The sequence below is a fragment of the Protopterus annectens genome, chromosome 3.part1, assembly GCF_019279795.1.
Source record: "Protopterus annectens isolate FY-2018-M chromosome 3.part1, PAN1.0, whole genome shotgun sequence".
In the NCBI taxonomy this organism is placed as follows: domain Eukaryota; kingdom Metazoa; phylum Chordata; order Ceratodontiformes; family Protopteridae; genus Protopterus; species Protopterus annectens.
In genome coordinates this window covers 1,072,836,832-1,072,853,475 of record NC_056732.1, presented here as the reverse complement: position 1 = coordinate 1,072,853,475, position 16,644 = coordinate 1,072,836,832, and the positions used below count along the sequence as shown (strand labels likewise).

Sequence of the window (16,644 nt, the reverse complement as noted above, 5' to 3'; positions counted from 1 at the left end):
AAAGGACTCAGAGCTGATCCTTGATGTAATCCCACCTCCACCTTAAACGGATCTGTCACTCCCACTGCAGTCCTCACCACTGTCACACTACCCTCGTACATATCCTGTACCACTCTTACATACTTCTCTACCACTCCCGACTTCCTTATACAATACCACAACTCTTCTCTAGGCACCCTGTCATATGCTTTCTCCAAGTCTACAAAGACACAATGCAACTCCTTCTGACCTTCTCTGTATTTCTCCAATAACACTCTCAGAGCAAACATTGCATCTGTAGTGCTCTTTCCTGGCATGAAACCATACTGCTGATCACTAATCATCACCTCCCTTCTTAACCTAGCTTCTACTACTCTTTCACATAACTTCAAGCTGTGACTGATGAATTTTATCCCTCTGTAGTTACTGCAGCTCTGCACATCACCCTTATTCTTAAAGATAGGTACCAAAACAATTTTCTCCACTCCTCAGGCATCCTCTGACTTTCCAAAATTTCATTAAACAATCTAGTTAAAAATTCCACTGCCATTTCTCCTAAGCACCTTCATACTTCCATTGGTATGTCACCTGGGCCAGCAGCCTTTCCATTCTTCATCCTCTTCATAGCTGTCCTTACTTCCTCCTTGCTAATGTGTTTCACTTCCTGATTCACTACCCCACATCATCCAACCTTCTCTCGCTCTCATTCTCTTCATTCATCAGCCTCTCAAAATACTCATTCCATCTACTCAACACACTCTCCTCTCTTGTGAGTACCTTTCCCTCACTATCCTTTATCACTCTTACTTGCTGCACATCTTTCCCAGCTCTGTCCCTCTGTCTAGCCAATCGGTACAGGTCCTTTTCTCCCTCTTTAGTGTCCAATCTCTCATACAACTCTCCATAAGCCTTATCCTTAGCTTTCGCCACCTCTCTCTTTGCCATGCACTTCATCTCCTTATACTCATGTCTACTTTCTTCATCTCTTTGACAATCCCACTTCTTCTTCGCCAACCTCTTCCTCTGTATACTCTCCTGTACTTCATCATTCCACCACCAGGTCTCCTTGTCCTCCTTCCTCTGTCCAGATGTCACACCAAGCACCTCTAGTGTGGTAGGCCTGAAAGTGTGCTAGACATTGAAACCTAGGAGCCTTAACAAAAAAAAAAAGCACTCCCTACAAACACTCTTTACCCTGGAAAACACTGACAGATGCATCATAACAGAGACCTGGTTCAAGAACATTGAGAACACCTAATCTGTACAGGGTTTCAATGTCTAGCACACATTCAGGCCTACCACACTAGACAAAGGCACTAAATGAGGTGATGCCTCCATATCTGTAAAAATACACATCACTTCCAGACTAGTTGGACAAGATAAAAATCTAGAACGCCTTCACATCCAGCCTAGCATGAATAAGACCACTTATGATGAAGAGCTCCTCCCTATCCCTATTTAAGTACAACTTGGACCAAGGGATTGGTAATTGGAAATTCACCCCTGGTCTGGATCCTATGACTCTGATGGATAGAGGCAGTCAGTAACTCACCCCCTATAAATCAAATTTGTGGGTCACATTTGGGTTGCATGGCTAGGCTTGTAAGGGTTCTAGTGGTCATTAGCCTAGTATACACATATGAACCTTATCACATTATGGCTAACTATAGGACCCTCTCTATGTCCCCTTCAGTCCATAACTCCTTCATAGTTTCATAGGAGATTACTAGACTAGCGGCTTAACAGTCCTTACAAGCCTAGCCAATATAACCTGATTTTACCCTATATATGGCCCCTAGGGGCAAGAAGATGGCATGGATTTCTGCCTGCGCCCTGAGTATTTTACAGACTACCCTTGTCCATAAGGGACATAGGTGCTACCACAGGTGTGAATTTATGACTCCCCATCCATTGATCCCAACTGTGTTTCAAGAGGGCCAGGGGAAGGTCTCTGTTTAATGTGAGTAGGAAGTCTGTTCCAAAGAGGCAAACTCTGAGTCACATATCTGTCTCTCCCGCATGTTCTATTTGCATCACTGATTAAATTTAGATCCTTAGATCCCTTGTAGATCAGGTATAGGTCACCCCTTAACAGTCAGTAGGAGACAGAGTAAAAGAATAGGGCTTTTAGTCTATCCACATAGGACATGTCGTTTACACCCCATACTTTCTTTGTGAGGAGCCTCTGAGGTCACTTCAGCTGCTGTAAATGCCTTATCAAGTACATACCAGATGGCGCATTGTACTTGATTATTGGTTTAATGAGGGCTGAGTACAGCAGGACTATAATTTATTTTTATCTGGATGCCATACCTTTACTTATAAGTTGTGCCACACACACGGACTTCCTAACCACTGTGGACACATGGCAATCAAAGTTCAGGCTACTACCTACGTGTGTACATTGATCTCCACCTCTGAGTTTACTCTTTAGGGTGTGTTATTAATCTTGTAATTTGCAGGGGTATTTGACTTCCCAAAGGGTATGATAATGCTTTTTTTTTTTTTATTTAGTTTTAGGCCATGGTTCTGGCACCAATTATTTGTTTGATCTAGACCCTCCTGAAGGATATCTACATTGCTGGGAGATTCAATGATTGCCCCAGCCTGCAGTCACTGGCAAGCTTTGTCATCTACAGGCCTTCAACATTAGCCTTGACTTCACATATCTATATTCCAAACAGTACTGGTCCCAACATTGAGCCCTACTGCACACTACAAGTAACTGGCCTTTTGCTGGATCTGTATTTACCAACTTTAACCACATATGTCCTCTCCATGAGCTAGTTGGCTATCCATCTGAAGATATAGGGATTTATGCCCAGTTGTGTGTTTACTTGTAATACCCGAGTAGGGAATTGTGTCAAATGCCTTGGCCATGTTGTTAGGTAGGTGGTATGTACTGTTTTACCCTCATCCATGCCCTTAGTGACTTTCTCAAAGAAATCCACCAGATTCAGTAGGCATGACCTGCCTTTGACAAACCCAAATTAGGTTGGGTCCAGTGTTTGGAGGTTTCCTATATCATTATTTATCAGGTCCATAATTATACTTTCCGTAACTTTCCATATAAGATTAGTGAATCTTATGGGTATGTAATTTCCTGGGTCACTAGATGGTCTCCCTTTATGCAGAGGAATGACTGTGGGTGTCCTCAAATCTATCAGGACAAAGTCAGTCCAGAGACTGTGGTTAAATAAAGATCCTAATGGGCCTAAGTCCTGATTTAAGCTGTTTAATAGGCAAACTGGTATATTGTCCTGCCCCATTGAAGCCATGTTTTTAGCTTTAGAGCGTGCAGTGGCAACCTATTCTTTGGTGACAATTGGTGGTGGAATGGTGGAGGGTTTTCTAGGAGAGAACTTGGGGTGATGGGGAGGTGAAATTTGAGCTGAATTTGTCAGACAGCAGATTTGCTATATCATCTGGCTGAGTGCAGGTAATACCATCTACATCTAATTCCGCACATTGTTGGGCATTGCCCTTAAGACTGCATACATAACTAAAAAATGCTTTATGGATATCCTTAGCTTTGCATAAGATTTTTACTTCAAAGTCTGATTTCAGAGACTTGGCAAGTTTCCTGATTTGCTTGTTTAGACGTATGAGGGACTTTTTGGTCTGCTGTACACATTCCCTCTTACTTCTCGACAGGATTTTCTTTCTTTTGTTGTACAACCTCTTAATACCAGGGATTCACCAGGTTGGCTTGTACTTGTGCTTTGACCCGGGTTTATTTTGGCCTGGTACTGCCATTTCTATACAGTTGTTTATATGGTCATACAGGACTTTTGTGTATGTTTCTGCATAGGTTTCTGTGTTTTCTGGATTTGGGGAAGCTTGGGCTTGAGTCATCTAGAGTATGTGCTGCTGTCCAAAACTCTGCTCTTGTGTGACTTTGAGGTGGAAACAGAATATTTTGGGAAGGAATCCCACAGAGAGAGAGCATGCAAACTTTATAAAAGCCGATTTAAAAATCAGACCTTGTGCATTAGAAGAGAAGACCTTAACCATTATACCAATTGGTCTGAATTATGTCATTTGTATATTCTTTTGATTTTCCTTGTATAACAATGTACATATATTTTACTCATATTTGCACTTTTTTATTTATATAAAATTAATTTACATTTTAGCTTTTGCATCTGGTATTTAGTAAATATAAGCTCATTTGTGCACTTTTGTAGAGATGAGAGCAACTACTATTTACATTGAGGGGTGGCAAACTGTAGGGCACATGCCTCCCACTCCACTTTAGCCAAGTACCCGTGAAACAGGTTTTTAATTTGTGATACAATAACAGATAACTACAAATTTCTGACTTTTGCAGAGGGATGGTAGTATCACTAGGCTGGGGAAAAGCTGTGAAGAATTGTAACAGGATTCAATATAAACTGCATGTGTGTGAAAGACAGGTACCTTGGATAAAGGGGGAGTTGGAAAACATTGGTTCACAGGGAGAGTGGTGAGGCTCTGTAAATAATCAATATGTTTGTTCAAATGGGGTGCGGAGGTCAGAAGTCCATACACAGAAGAGCAGTGCATATTCCCTTTAGGCTCTTAGACCCAGGTTGTACTTTGTGGACTGGTCCTTGCAAACAGACTTGGATGCATTTATTTGCTCTTACTTCAACCTTTGGGGAGACAGTGGTGCCACCCAACCTCCACATTTGGTGGCAGCTGCCACTTCATACATTTGGTGACAGTGGTTAGAGTAGTCCTTCACAGCTGGCAATGGCAGGCATGCTTACTAAAATGGTTACTGTGCTTAGTTCTATAGGCCTTCACTATGTCCCAGTTTTTACCACATGCAATGTGCTTTTTCTAGTCTGAATTTCCAGTCAGTGGTTCTGTGCTACACCCTACATGAGCTTTGCTCCTTTTTTCCTACTCTTAGGCCCAGAACCATTAGAATTCTGCAATGTTCTAGGGCACTGTAGTAGTCCTCATCTGTAAATATTCTACACTTGTGTTGCTCCTTCTTATGCTAAAGTAATTTTAAGGCATTTTTGAATGGTGAATTAACTTCTGACAATGGCCTTTTTTCTACAAGATTATAATTTATTCTACATGCAGTCTTTTTCCAACATTTTACTAATCCTATATTCAACTCTAATTGTGTAATATAAGTTTCCTATTTTATTATATGCTATTTTGTATGGCAATTGGATTAATTTTGTAATTTACCCCTTTAATTGAGCTGAGACTGAAATTGGTAATTTCTCATCAGTGCTCTACCCTAGTCAATAAATTCAGATAAAAATAAATGTGCTGCAAAGTCTTTCCATGATTACTGTACTGGCAGAACACTCTTACCTCTATCACCTACTCGGCTCCGTATTTTGTAAGCTTCCTTGCAAGAGAAGTGAACTTGAATCTTTGCATGATTTCACTAGGTTGACGGTTAAAATGATTACTATTATTTTCAAACCTTACGAGTTGCATTCAGTTTTTCCCTTGTTGGATTTCTCAGGACCTAAGACATTTCTCATTTGGTTTTATGCTGTAAATCCACCCACACTTAATTAATAGAATAGCTTTCTTCTAATCTTCATTCTCACTTTCACAAAAAACTGTTCCGGTATTGCACAGTAATTTTTCATGTCCTGGATATTCATATCAAAATCAGTCAGAACACCTACAGTTTCAACCTTATGCATTTCATCCTCTTTCAAAGTTGCTCTAAATACCTGAAAACTTTGCAACCCTTAATAACGAAAGCAATGTATAATGTTTTCACCTGTCAAGTTTAAAAAAATGTAACAAATAACCAAAACTTCATGACAAGCATTAACATGTACAGTTCTACAAACAAGCAAGACCAAGGTCTGTCTGGTGTCAACTTGTTGTAAGAGTACGGCACCAGTGAGCCTTTATTCTGGCCACATGCAACATCACCACAGTAGCTTACATACAAGTGAGAGAATTACAAAAGTTAACAGTTTTCTGTTTGCAGATTGGCACCTATAGATAGGGAAGAGTGTGTTACACAATACAAAAAAACTAGGCCAGGTACAACAGAATGAAATTCATTTTCAAAAGTTATGCATTAATTCAAACAAAGGATATGTTTATTTGTTTTAATTTAATAACCAAAGTAGAACACTGATCCACCTGCTCTATTTTTAGGCTGAGTCTTGGTACAAATTTTTATACAACACATTGCAGTTAGAGAATAGAGAATAGCAGACAACACCTTACAGAGAACAGCATGCAATATAGATTACACACGATATGTGATGGCAGAAATAGCATACTACAATGAAAGCACTTTACATTTACAGAGAAAACAGTACATTATTTACACGTGTTACAATGCAGAGAATAAATGTATGTTGTATTCAGGTATAACTACGATCTGAGGTACATTTATGACTCGGTGGAGCATACCTCTCAACTGTCCAGATTTTCGCCTTGTATTTCTGGTCTGTTCATCATAAAATTTGCAGTTTGCTGGCAAATCATGCCCCTAAAAAAAGACACACGAGTTACAAACTTTGTATCCTTCGGGAAATGCACACTAATGCAATATCCGTTATTCTAGCAAATGTCTAAGTTTATAACAGCAATATTTAAAATGTCCCCTATTTTGGGCCTTCCTTCTCCATTATTTTATGCTTTGACCAGATTTCTTGCACTAAAAGGTTAAGAGGTATGCTGTGGTGGTATCTGTAGAGAATAGAGAGCCGAGGAGAATTGCTGACAGAATAAACGAAGCACTGTTTGTGGATGTGCAGTGAAAACTAGAATCGAATTGAAAAATATAATACAACACAATAGCTGAGTGGCAAGACTTCTGCCTTACAGCTCACGATTATGCAGCAGTATGACAAGTGCACAGACTAAACAGGACAAGTGATTTTTATCATTCTGCAGGTCCTATTGTACCCATGCTCTTCTGGCACTTTACACGCTCCATCGCAGAGACTTGATTAAACCAATTACTTTCCAATATTCGTGTTATTCTAGTCAGCTGCCAGGCAAATAATATAATGCATGGCATTCTGGAGGACAGCCAATTTATCTACTAAAATACGTTGGGACCGAGAAAAGACAACTTACAAAAATCGACTTTTACTAATTTCAGAAAAAAACATACAAACTCTACCGAGAAAGAGGCGTAGAGAAATACGCCTACAAAAATCACAGTAGTGTAACAATACTGCCCATTATATACAGCTGTTGTCACGTTACTACTACCCAACCTTCAACTACCATACTTATATACTCAAGACTATTAATTATAAGGGACTTTTCTGACATTTTCGAGTAATTATAATTCCCACTCTTGTAGAAAAACATCAAGAACGTCAGAAGAAATTTTAAGACAAAAGGCAAAAACAGGCGAGAGATACTCGGTCAGAGCAAACTGCCGACTTTAGATGAGCTGTTAAAAATGTTCATCTGCGAGAATGAGAGTTGCCACGGCTGTTGCTCCCCCTCTTCATAGCGAAGTTCCAATTTAACTTGACAATCTTTTCTGGAAGAGAAACAATGTTTCTATACAGAGTTTTTGTTTAATTATAAAACGCTTTCCCTTTTTTGCTCAACACGCAAATCAACCTTGAGAAAAAAAAAACGCTTCTACAAAACATTGCATAGATTAGCAACGGTACAGAGGTGTAACCTATAACTCAAGGCACATCTTATGATCGTCACTGCTTCGTGAAGCTCGACTTTGAACTACATCTTGTATGTGGCATCCATATGACTTGTGAAGGAAAACGTAGTAATAAATTAATGCATTCAATAAGGCCAGAATTTAAAAAAAGTTTGAATAGTGTAGCTAGATACACGCTCTTCATTATTCTTAATGTTAGTTAACTTATGCAAGTTTCACGTCTTCAGTAACAAATACTATTGACACACATAACATGGCTGAAAAGGACTAGTCTCATTTCTATTGACGTCATGGGGTATACGGGCATGGCAACTTGTGCTAGAGGCAAAGTTTGGTAATGCTAGTGGGGGAATTGTCATATTTTGCGACTTAATAGTGAAGCTTACACTTTGTGGAGAGATTTAGAAAGACATTTCTGAAACAATTTTCAAGTATTTGGTATTAAGTGTTGTCACAATTGCCAAACCATGTCCGAGGACTTGAGTAGTTTACAATGGTCCCTTGATAGGGATGACTATGAACTGCAAGAGGTGATTGGTAAGTGAAATGTCTTATGTACTGTATATTATTTATACGCTATGGTGTATTATTTGACTGTATAATTTCATAACTTTAACAGTGACAGGTTAACGTTAATAAACTGTTTAAATAAGTCTGGAGTTTTAGTTTCAGTACAGAAAACTCGTTTGCTTTTAAGCATACTGTAACGGCCATGCTGTAAGTTGTCAGGTTGTTCTTGTTGTCTCTTTTAAAACTATAGAAGTATTGGCATTCATATTGTTAAGCATAATGTATTAGATACTACAGAGTGTTTGCCGTTGATTATATCATTGTGAAATTCAAAAGAGGGTGGTGCTGTAGCCGCATTACTACACTGGCCTCCTGACGCTGCATCTTTTAATGTTATTTTACTGTTAAAGTGAATAATCGTGTAATTCAGAATTTTTATGGTACTACATAATGTGGCGTAATTTTAACTGACACGAGCCGGTGATATGTTGCTGTCTGAATGAGGGAGTTGAGCTGAAGTTAATGCATTTGCTGATAGTTTAATGAATTAATGCAGTTATCCTTTGTGAGATGTAGAAATGAAACGACTGATATCTGATGCTGAAAAACATAGTCCTTGCGTTGTATTTTTATTTGTTTTAGAATATGACCGTAACGTACGAGGCTCGTACAACAATGTACTTTAAGCTCCGGAGTTTATGTATATTTGTGTAAACATCCCTATCGGAATGAGTAGTTAAAAAGTAAACTGTTAATTTTAATTTGTAAATTTTAATAAATCTTCTTGAAAATGGCTAATTGTGGAAGTTATCATCAGGCTTTCTATTGCATTTTTTGGTGTTACGTTGTAGACAACTTTACAGCATATGTTAAACTAACACTGCAACATTTGTGATTGGTATTTTAATTCTGAAACGTGAGCTTGTCCAGAATTGGTCACTTATTCTGGTGTGTAATCACAGATGAGGCATTTTCTGAGTAAGGCATGCCATTTTTTTTATGTTTTAATAACTAAAGGGTGACTAGGATAAGTACTGACTTAACTACCACTTTACTTATGTTTGACCAGAGGAGAGCTAGGCTCTCACATACTTCAGTGATGAAAATTGATTGCCAAGAGTTTGGGGGTTGGGAAATACAATGGTCAGGGTTTGCTCACCAGTTTTCAGTGATCTGTCTTGTTGCTCATGTGTTCTTAATCAGTTTGTTTAAATTGGTAGAGAGATGCTGTATTTGAATACTGAGATACCCAAATCTAAGTGACATCAGATTTTGTTGTATGTAGCTGACTTGCCTTTTCCTGCTGCTGTTTATTAGACTGTCATATTGTTGACGTAGTTGGACATTTTCTGTTATTGAATGAGGCTTTCCCTAGTAAAGTCAAATCTTAAATCCTTAACTGTACTTTCAGAATTATGATTGCTTGATATAATTTCCATTGTTTTGCAATGAACACAAGTAACTTTGCCCGCTAATGAGTGAGAGGGTTGGCATAATGGTTGAGGTCTTAACTTCACAGATGTACAAGGTTTAATTCTAACCTCTGCATATTGGCTAGACTTGTAGTAGTTTGCAGACTGATTAATTTGTTTACATTTTGACCAAGTTAGTTAGTTCTGGGTAAGCCAGTTTGTAGAATTGAGTTGGGGAGAAAAGCTATATGAATGTCTTTACACAGTAGTACAATAATTCATCGCATAGCAGTGATTTTTTTGATAAGTAAAGTGCTGTCAGATTTTACAAGAGTGCAGAATCCAGACAGGTAGATACAAGTACTGGTATGGAATGACCCCCAGCCCCAGTCAATAGTATATCTCTTGCAGACAGTAAAATAGGCAAGCAATCAAGATGTATATGAAGTAGATTATGATTGCATATCTCATAATCGGTATGCAGTGGTATAACAGTTGTGACACCCAGGTGCTTATCAGCTTGGCTGTTGAGACAGAGACATTGAAAGTATAAATTCTTGAGATACTGTGCATAGCGTATTCATTCTGAAGTACTTTTTGTGAAAAATACATATGTACTATGAGCGTTTTGCTTTTTTGTCTTGTATTATAAGTCAGTACCAGAAAAGGCTGTTTTGTACACTGTGTATGTTGCCCTGTCTTTTTTTGTAGTAGGTGAGCAAAGCCCCAGCAGATCAATATCTGGTTGGTTGTTGGACTTCTGTATTACTAAGAAAAACATTTGTTTGTGATTTGTCAGCTCCTGTAGCAGTTAGTTTTGACACTGTAACATTGTTAATGCATCAGCTCCTGTAGCAGTTAGTTTTGACACTGTAACATTGTTAATGCAGTGAGTGTCAAATATTTTCAATCAATGGTAATTGCTTGAGAGATGCAGCACTTATAGGTTCATAGGTAGGTACTAAGCTATTGGCCCTAGGGCCTATATAAGCCTAGCCAAATGGAACCCTGGATTTTGCCACCCAAGAAAATTTATTTTCCTGTGCCCCTGTCAAGCAGAGCTACAGAAGTGATCTCCGAGGTGAATTTCCTATCTCCCATCCAGTCATCAAGATTTTTCATGAAGAATGCTAATGAGGAGCTTTGTTTGATATAGATAGGTAGTTTGTTCCAGAGTATGGGAAGTCTCTGAGACAGGAATCTATCCCTCCAGCATGTTCTGTTTATTGTGGTGACAAGGTTTTGGTCCCTAGAGCGTGTAGCTCTGAGGGATTGGGATTTCTTTACGTGGAGCTGCTCTTGGTTTGACATAGCTTTGTATGTTAGGCAGAGATCGCCTCTGAGTAGGCGATATGCGACAGAGTACAGCTGGAGTTTTTTGAGACTGTCTGCATAGGGCATCTGTTTGAGGCTGGTAATCCTCTTTGTGAGGTATGTCTGTGGCTTCTCCAGTTGTTGTAGATGTCTTGTGAGTTACATACCAAAAGGGGCGTTGTACTCCTATAATGGGTCTAATGAGTGATGAGCAGAGGGGAACAATGACCTCTTTTTTTTTTCCTGAATGAGAAACCTTTTGTGATGAGCTGTGCCACGTAGAAGGATTTCCTGACTACTGTGGCGATGTGATTATCAAAGGAGAGACTACTGTCCACCTGTGTCCCAAGGTCTCATCACACTTTCAGTGTTAAGTAGACTACCGCCTATGTGGTAGGTCATGGGTAGAGAGTTTTTACCAAAAGGGATGACAATGCACTTTTTGGCATTGAGCTTGAGGCCATGGCTTTGACACCAGGCATCAGTTTCAGTGAGGCCCTTTTGTAGGATGTCCACATCGTTAGGAGATTTGATTATGGCTCCTAGTTTGCAGTCATCTGAGAACTTTGTTAGCCAAAGACCTTCTGTGTTAGCCTGTACTTCAGAGAAGTAGATACCAAACAGGAGAGGACCTAGGACTGAACCCTGTGGTACTCCACTTGCCACTGGTCTGAAGTTGGATTTAGTCTGCTACTTTCACAGTGTCACACAAATACATTTTTTTAATGATTGTATACTTTCACATGAGGCTTCTTTTTCAGGCTGAATGAGATGGGATTCATACATCATCAAAAACGGGTAATTGGTAGAGTAGTACTGTCATGATCAGCTTTCTCTGTGTGCAGAAAGATTCTAATACTAACAACTCATGCCCTTGCCTTTAGTAAGTTGTGCTGTTTTTTGGCTTTAACCAGTTCCATAAATGGCGCTAAGTAGCATGGAGAGTCCTCTTTTTTAATTTGAGATAATTAAGCTCCCTTCTTATATTAAATGGAAAAAAAAACATATTCTGTTTTTATTTTGTAAGGTTCTTCTAGGTCCAATCACTGGGCTCCAACCCTTGACATTTTCCAAAGGACTATCTCCAGACAACGGTGTTTAGTACAACACATTTTAATTGGTGACATCAGTGTATGTAACATTTTACATTATTGTTAAGTTTTCATTTTAACAAATTTCATTCACTGCAACATGACATACATTGTTCAATTCCTGCCTTCCTCAAATGCCACTTCTCTTCCACCTGAGCGTTATTCTGGATGTATTTGTTCTTAACAGATTCCATTTATTTTATGTAATTTATTTCCTCCCTTTCCTAAAGATTCCACCACCAGTTCTTTCATCTCTCTCAAAATATTCAGTACTTCAGTGACATTTGGTTTATTTATTTTATGTGTTAATTCATGCTTTGTTGGCAGGGGTTAGTCCCAATAGGTTTATGGACTCTCTTTTTTAGGGAGACCTGAGGTGGTTCATTTGGTTTAGATTTTGATTTCTGATTTTTAGTAATTGCTTTTTGGAAGCCAGTAGAAATTTAGTTAGCAAGGCCTTAAAGGGTCTAGGAAGTTCAGTTCCTTAGATCTCTGAGCAAAACAGTCATTTGCCCCCCCCCCCCCCCCCCCTTAGCATTTCTGCCAAAGTAATCTCTGTAGGAAATTTTTAAAATTTACCAACTGGTTGCATTCCTAAAATTATGTTCCCAGTTACCTCTTTCTTTACCATCATGCATTCAGCATTTGCTGTCAGCTTGAAGAACAATTCTCTTTTCTCTGAAGTCTGCCTGGGATATAAAATACCTAGGCAAACATGTCTTTACAAAAAACTTAAACCTTTTGGACTCTGGTGCATCCTGTGGAGCCATGCGGATGTCCTACATTATTATTCTGTTTTTTAACCTCCTGTGTTCAGTTTTTGTATTGTGCAGTATTTCATGTGCTATGATAATTATACATTTTTAACAGTTTCTGGTCTAGATTCACCTAAAGCCTGTACCAGAGTTGGTGTTCACTTGTCACTCCCCTGTTCCTTTCTCTTTTGTCTATGCACTTTTATCAAGTGAACCATGGTAGGAAAGGCAGTCTGTAACATGCAGTCCAGACTTCTTAACCCTGTCATCCCACCCTATTACATTTACCTCCCTAGTTATTTGCTCCCAATACATGGGTTCCCTTTGCTAATTTCATCCAGTATATTGCAACCCCCTCTTGCCGAATTTTTTTTTTTTTTTTTTTTTCTCATACCCTTATGGTCATTCCTATTGATAAAATTTCATTTTTCCAACCGTGTGTTGCTTTCGTTCTTAAAATATGTTCTGATACTTTATTAATATGATGAGTCTTGATGATTTATTCTCCTTAAGGAAATGCATCCACATCTACTCCACTCCTTATTTCTCAAAACCCCCTTTTGCCATTGTCCCTATCCACTTTGATTTATAGCCTTTTGTTTGTTTTTATACATACATATAATGTCCTTAACTACTTTAGTTGTAAAGTATTTATTCAAATCTGGTAGTCCTAAACCACTTTATAGTATGGGAGAATTAACTGATCCCACTTAACTGTTGCCTGTTCCTCTCCAAATTTTGTTCCAACTGTTTAAATCCTTTACAACTTCTGTGGTTGTTTAGAGAGACTGAACATTTATATATGTGGATAGTAAAATACATTGAGGTTTCAGCTTCTCAATTTTTGTATTATCCATTTTGTTTAATCTCTTACCATCTCCTTAACTGCAATTACGTAATCCTTTTAAATCCATACACCTAAAAAAAACTAGTCGTATGTCCCCATAAATACTGGTGTTGCTGAACTAGTTCATGTGTGGGTACTTTAGTTTACAGCTATAGTAATGTTCCACAACATGAAGTTGACATAATGGTTAAGGTGTTTGCCTTATAAACCAAAGGTGCAGGGTTTGATTCTCAAATGGGGTAATTGGCTAGGCTTAAAATGGCCCACAAAGGCAGTTAGCCTAGTACTAATATATGAACCTATAAACTGTCCTTCTGGATGTATCGAGTACAAAATAATATTGTCTACAAATAATATTTTTTGATTACCATACCAGTTATATACTTGATTTTTGAGAATCCCTTATTGCCTTTCAGCGTCTCCCTTTATTTGCTTTATTGTTAGAATGAAGGCAACCCTGCCTGCTTCCTCTTTTCCACCTCAGCCTGTTATAGAGGGGCACTCTAACCTTTAATATAACCTTATCATAGAAAGCAAATGCTGTTATTATCATACTTGTAAAATTTGAAATTACTCTACTACTGAATGGTTTCTCTGCATCAAGACCCACCAACATTAGTGGTATTCCTTGCAGCCAGCCTCCTCTGTATCATTATTGTTTTGTTAATGTTATGAAATGTTTAACTCCCACTACAAACCCACATTGATTTTGATCTGTAGCTATCAGTTTTGATAATAACTTTTCCATTTTGTTTTCTTAGCTAGTATATAAATAAACACTGTGGTTTAAAGTTGAAATGGGTCTATATGAAACTGGGCCTGAAGGGTCTTTATCCTCTTTTGGGTAATGCAGGCACTACAGCTTTATTTTAGGATACTGGTACTTGTCTTCCCTCCTGCCTTTTAAAGTATTGTTAAAACCTTCCAGACCTTGTATACCTTTCTTCTGTAAGTTCCAAATACTGTCTGTTCATTTAATTTTGGCATAATTTAAGTCTTCCATACATATTACCATTTGTCCCTTTTTTTGGTTTCCCTATTCCTCTGCTTTATATACAATTTCATAACATTTCCAAAATAAAACTATGGGATCCTTGTTTTTATTTTTCTTGTCAAAGTTTTCTTGCGTTTTGTGACAGCCCTTTCAACTTAAGTTGCAGCGCTAAAAGATGTTATACTTGGGCAAGTACATTGTGATAACTACAAGCAGCAACCTTTCTAAACTTTTTAATTCACATTATCCAGATACTTCCTTATTTTCTGTTTAACACTGCAGTCACTTGTCTTGTTGTTTGAGATTCCTCTTATTCTGCAATATTTTAAATTTTGTCAACCTTGTAAGTTGATCCATATTTTCCTTTTACTTCTACCGATTTTTTTTTTTTTTTTAATTCCATTTTTATTTTATCCTCCTCACTGGTATTCCATTTGAATAAATTTCTATCTTCCCTTAACTCTCCTATAATTTCTAGTACTTATTCCTTGAATTGCTTTATTTCTACAGTTGTTTCATTTTTACTTCATTACCCTGCATCTTTATCTTGCTTTTATTAGTGCGTAATCTGAAATAATTATGGAGTGTGTCTCAAAGCTTTCAATTAAATGTGTTCCTGTGAATAATTTTCTTTCCTGTCTAGCCCAGTTATTTATTGTACCTTAGAGAATAATATGTAAATTCTGTCAGTGTTCCTGCTGCGGATGTCGCATCTTCTTTTCATGTGTTCTTTCAAAAACTCTCCTACCTTCTCTTATGTTTCCCTTCTAGGTCCCCCTGATACAGGCTCAATATTGCAAATGGTTCTAGTCCCCACCCAGAAATGTATATATCCTGCTGAAAGCTTTTCATTTTTCCAAAACTTCTCTTAATTCCTAATAGTAGTAGTATGTATATTCCACCTAGAAAGTCAGCATTATCGTCGTCTCTTAACATGACCCTTCTAATACCACACATCTGTATTTGTCACTGTTTGGAGCCCCTGTAGGAACCAACATTATTACTACCCCTTTCCTTTGTTCCCGATATTATGCTGAATGTCCACCCTGAAATCCTTTCTTTAAGTTTGCATGCTCATTTCTATCTAAATGTGTCCACTGTAACTTTGCTATTTGTACTCTACAATGCTTAATGTAATTCAGTACTCTCTGCATGCTTTCAGTAAACATTAACTTTTAGCCCTAAGAAAAAGTTCACTTGCTACCTTTATAGACAAATAAAACTAACATTTAAAAGGTCACTCAAAAATAAGCCAGGAGCTCCAAAGGACCAGGACACAATTTGTCAAAAAAAGTTTTAATGCAAGCTTCCAACAGCACAAATCCAACAAGATAAGGTTAAGCGCTTTCATCAAGGAAATGACATCAAAACCAAGCCTAAACCTACAGCTGAACATAATATAGTTTCATCAAACCAGTACTATTAAAAATTGAATCTTGTTAAAACATACTTAAACACTTGAAAAATCTGTTACAAACCTACTAAAAATACCATAAACCAGCATATACGTAAATTCAAAAACTGCATAGTGTTGCATCGATAAACTGAAAAAAAGACTTATGATTGCTCATATTTGATGCAGTCTCTCTCTCTCTTTTTTTTTTTTTTTTTTTTTTTAGTTCACTGACTGTTATGTTTCATTTAAACCAGGGAACTTGTTGGGTTAAATTTTAACTGCCAAAACATTCCTCTGTTTAAAAGGTTGTTTTTCCAATCCCCACAATACGTGCCCATTTTGATTTGTTCTACTATGAAAAATTTAAACTTTTCAAACCCTGCACATATTAAAGCATGTCTAACCAGGACACTTTTATTGTCCTTCTTTTGAATACTATAGTTATGCTGATATACTCCTTTATTTTTTTAATGCATTATTAGTTTTGCCGATTATAATATGCCGGAAATTTTGTACAAAAGCAAAATATGCCACCTTTCTGTACAACAGTTGAATTTACCCCCATGAGCAAAGGTCTTTATTTTTTCATACAGCCATCCATCATAATTCTTTTCCATATAACTACATTGGTTGCAATTTCCACAAATGCTATTTTTTGGAAAGCTGTCGTTTTTTTGAACAAATGTATTCTCAAGGATATTTTTAAAATTCCTATTTCTTTTAAA

General features: G+C 37.7%; 1 protein-coding gene across 1 annotated transcript in view; it reads left to right on the top strand.

Annotated features, from left to right (window-relative positions):
• Nucleotides 1–6,092: 6,092 nt before the first annotated feature.
• LOC122798354 (serine/threonine-protein kinase OSR1-like) overlaps nucleotides 6,093–16,644 on the top strand; it is a 2,305,884-nt gene continuing 2,295,332 nt past the window's right edge. The window contains exon 1 of the mRNA XM_044067206.1: nucleotides 6,093–8,137. Within this exon, the coding sequence (XP_043923141.1) occupies nucleotides 8,068–8,137 (70 nt within the window). The 5' untranslated portion in view covers nucleotides 6,093–8,067. The remainder of the gene's footprint in view (nucleotides 8,138–16,644) is intronic.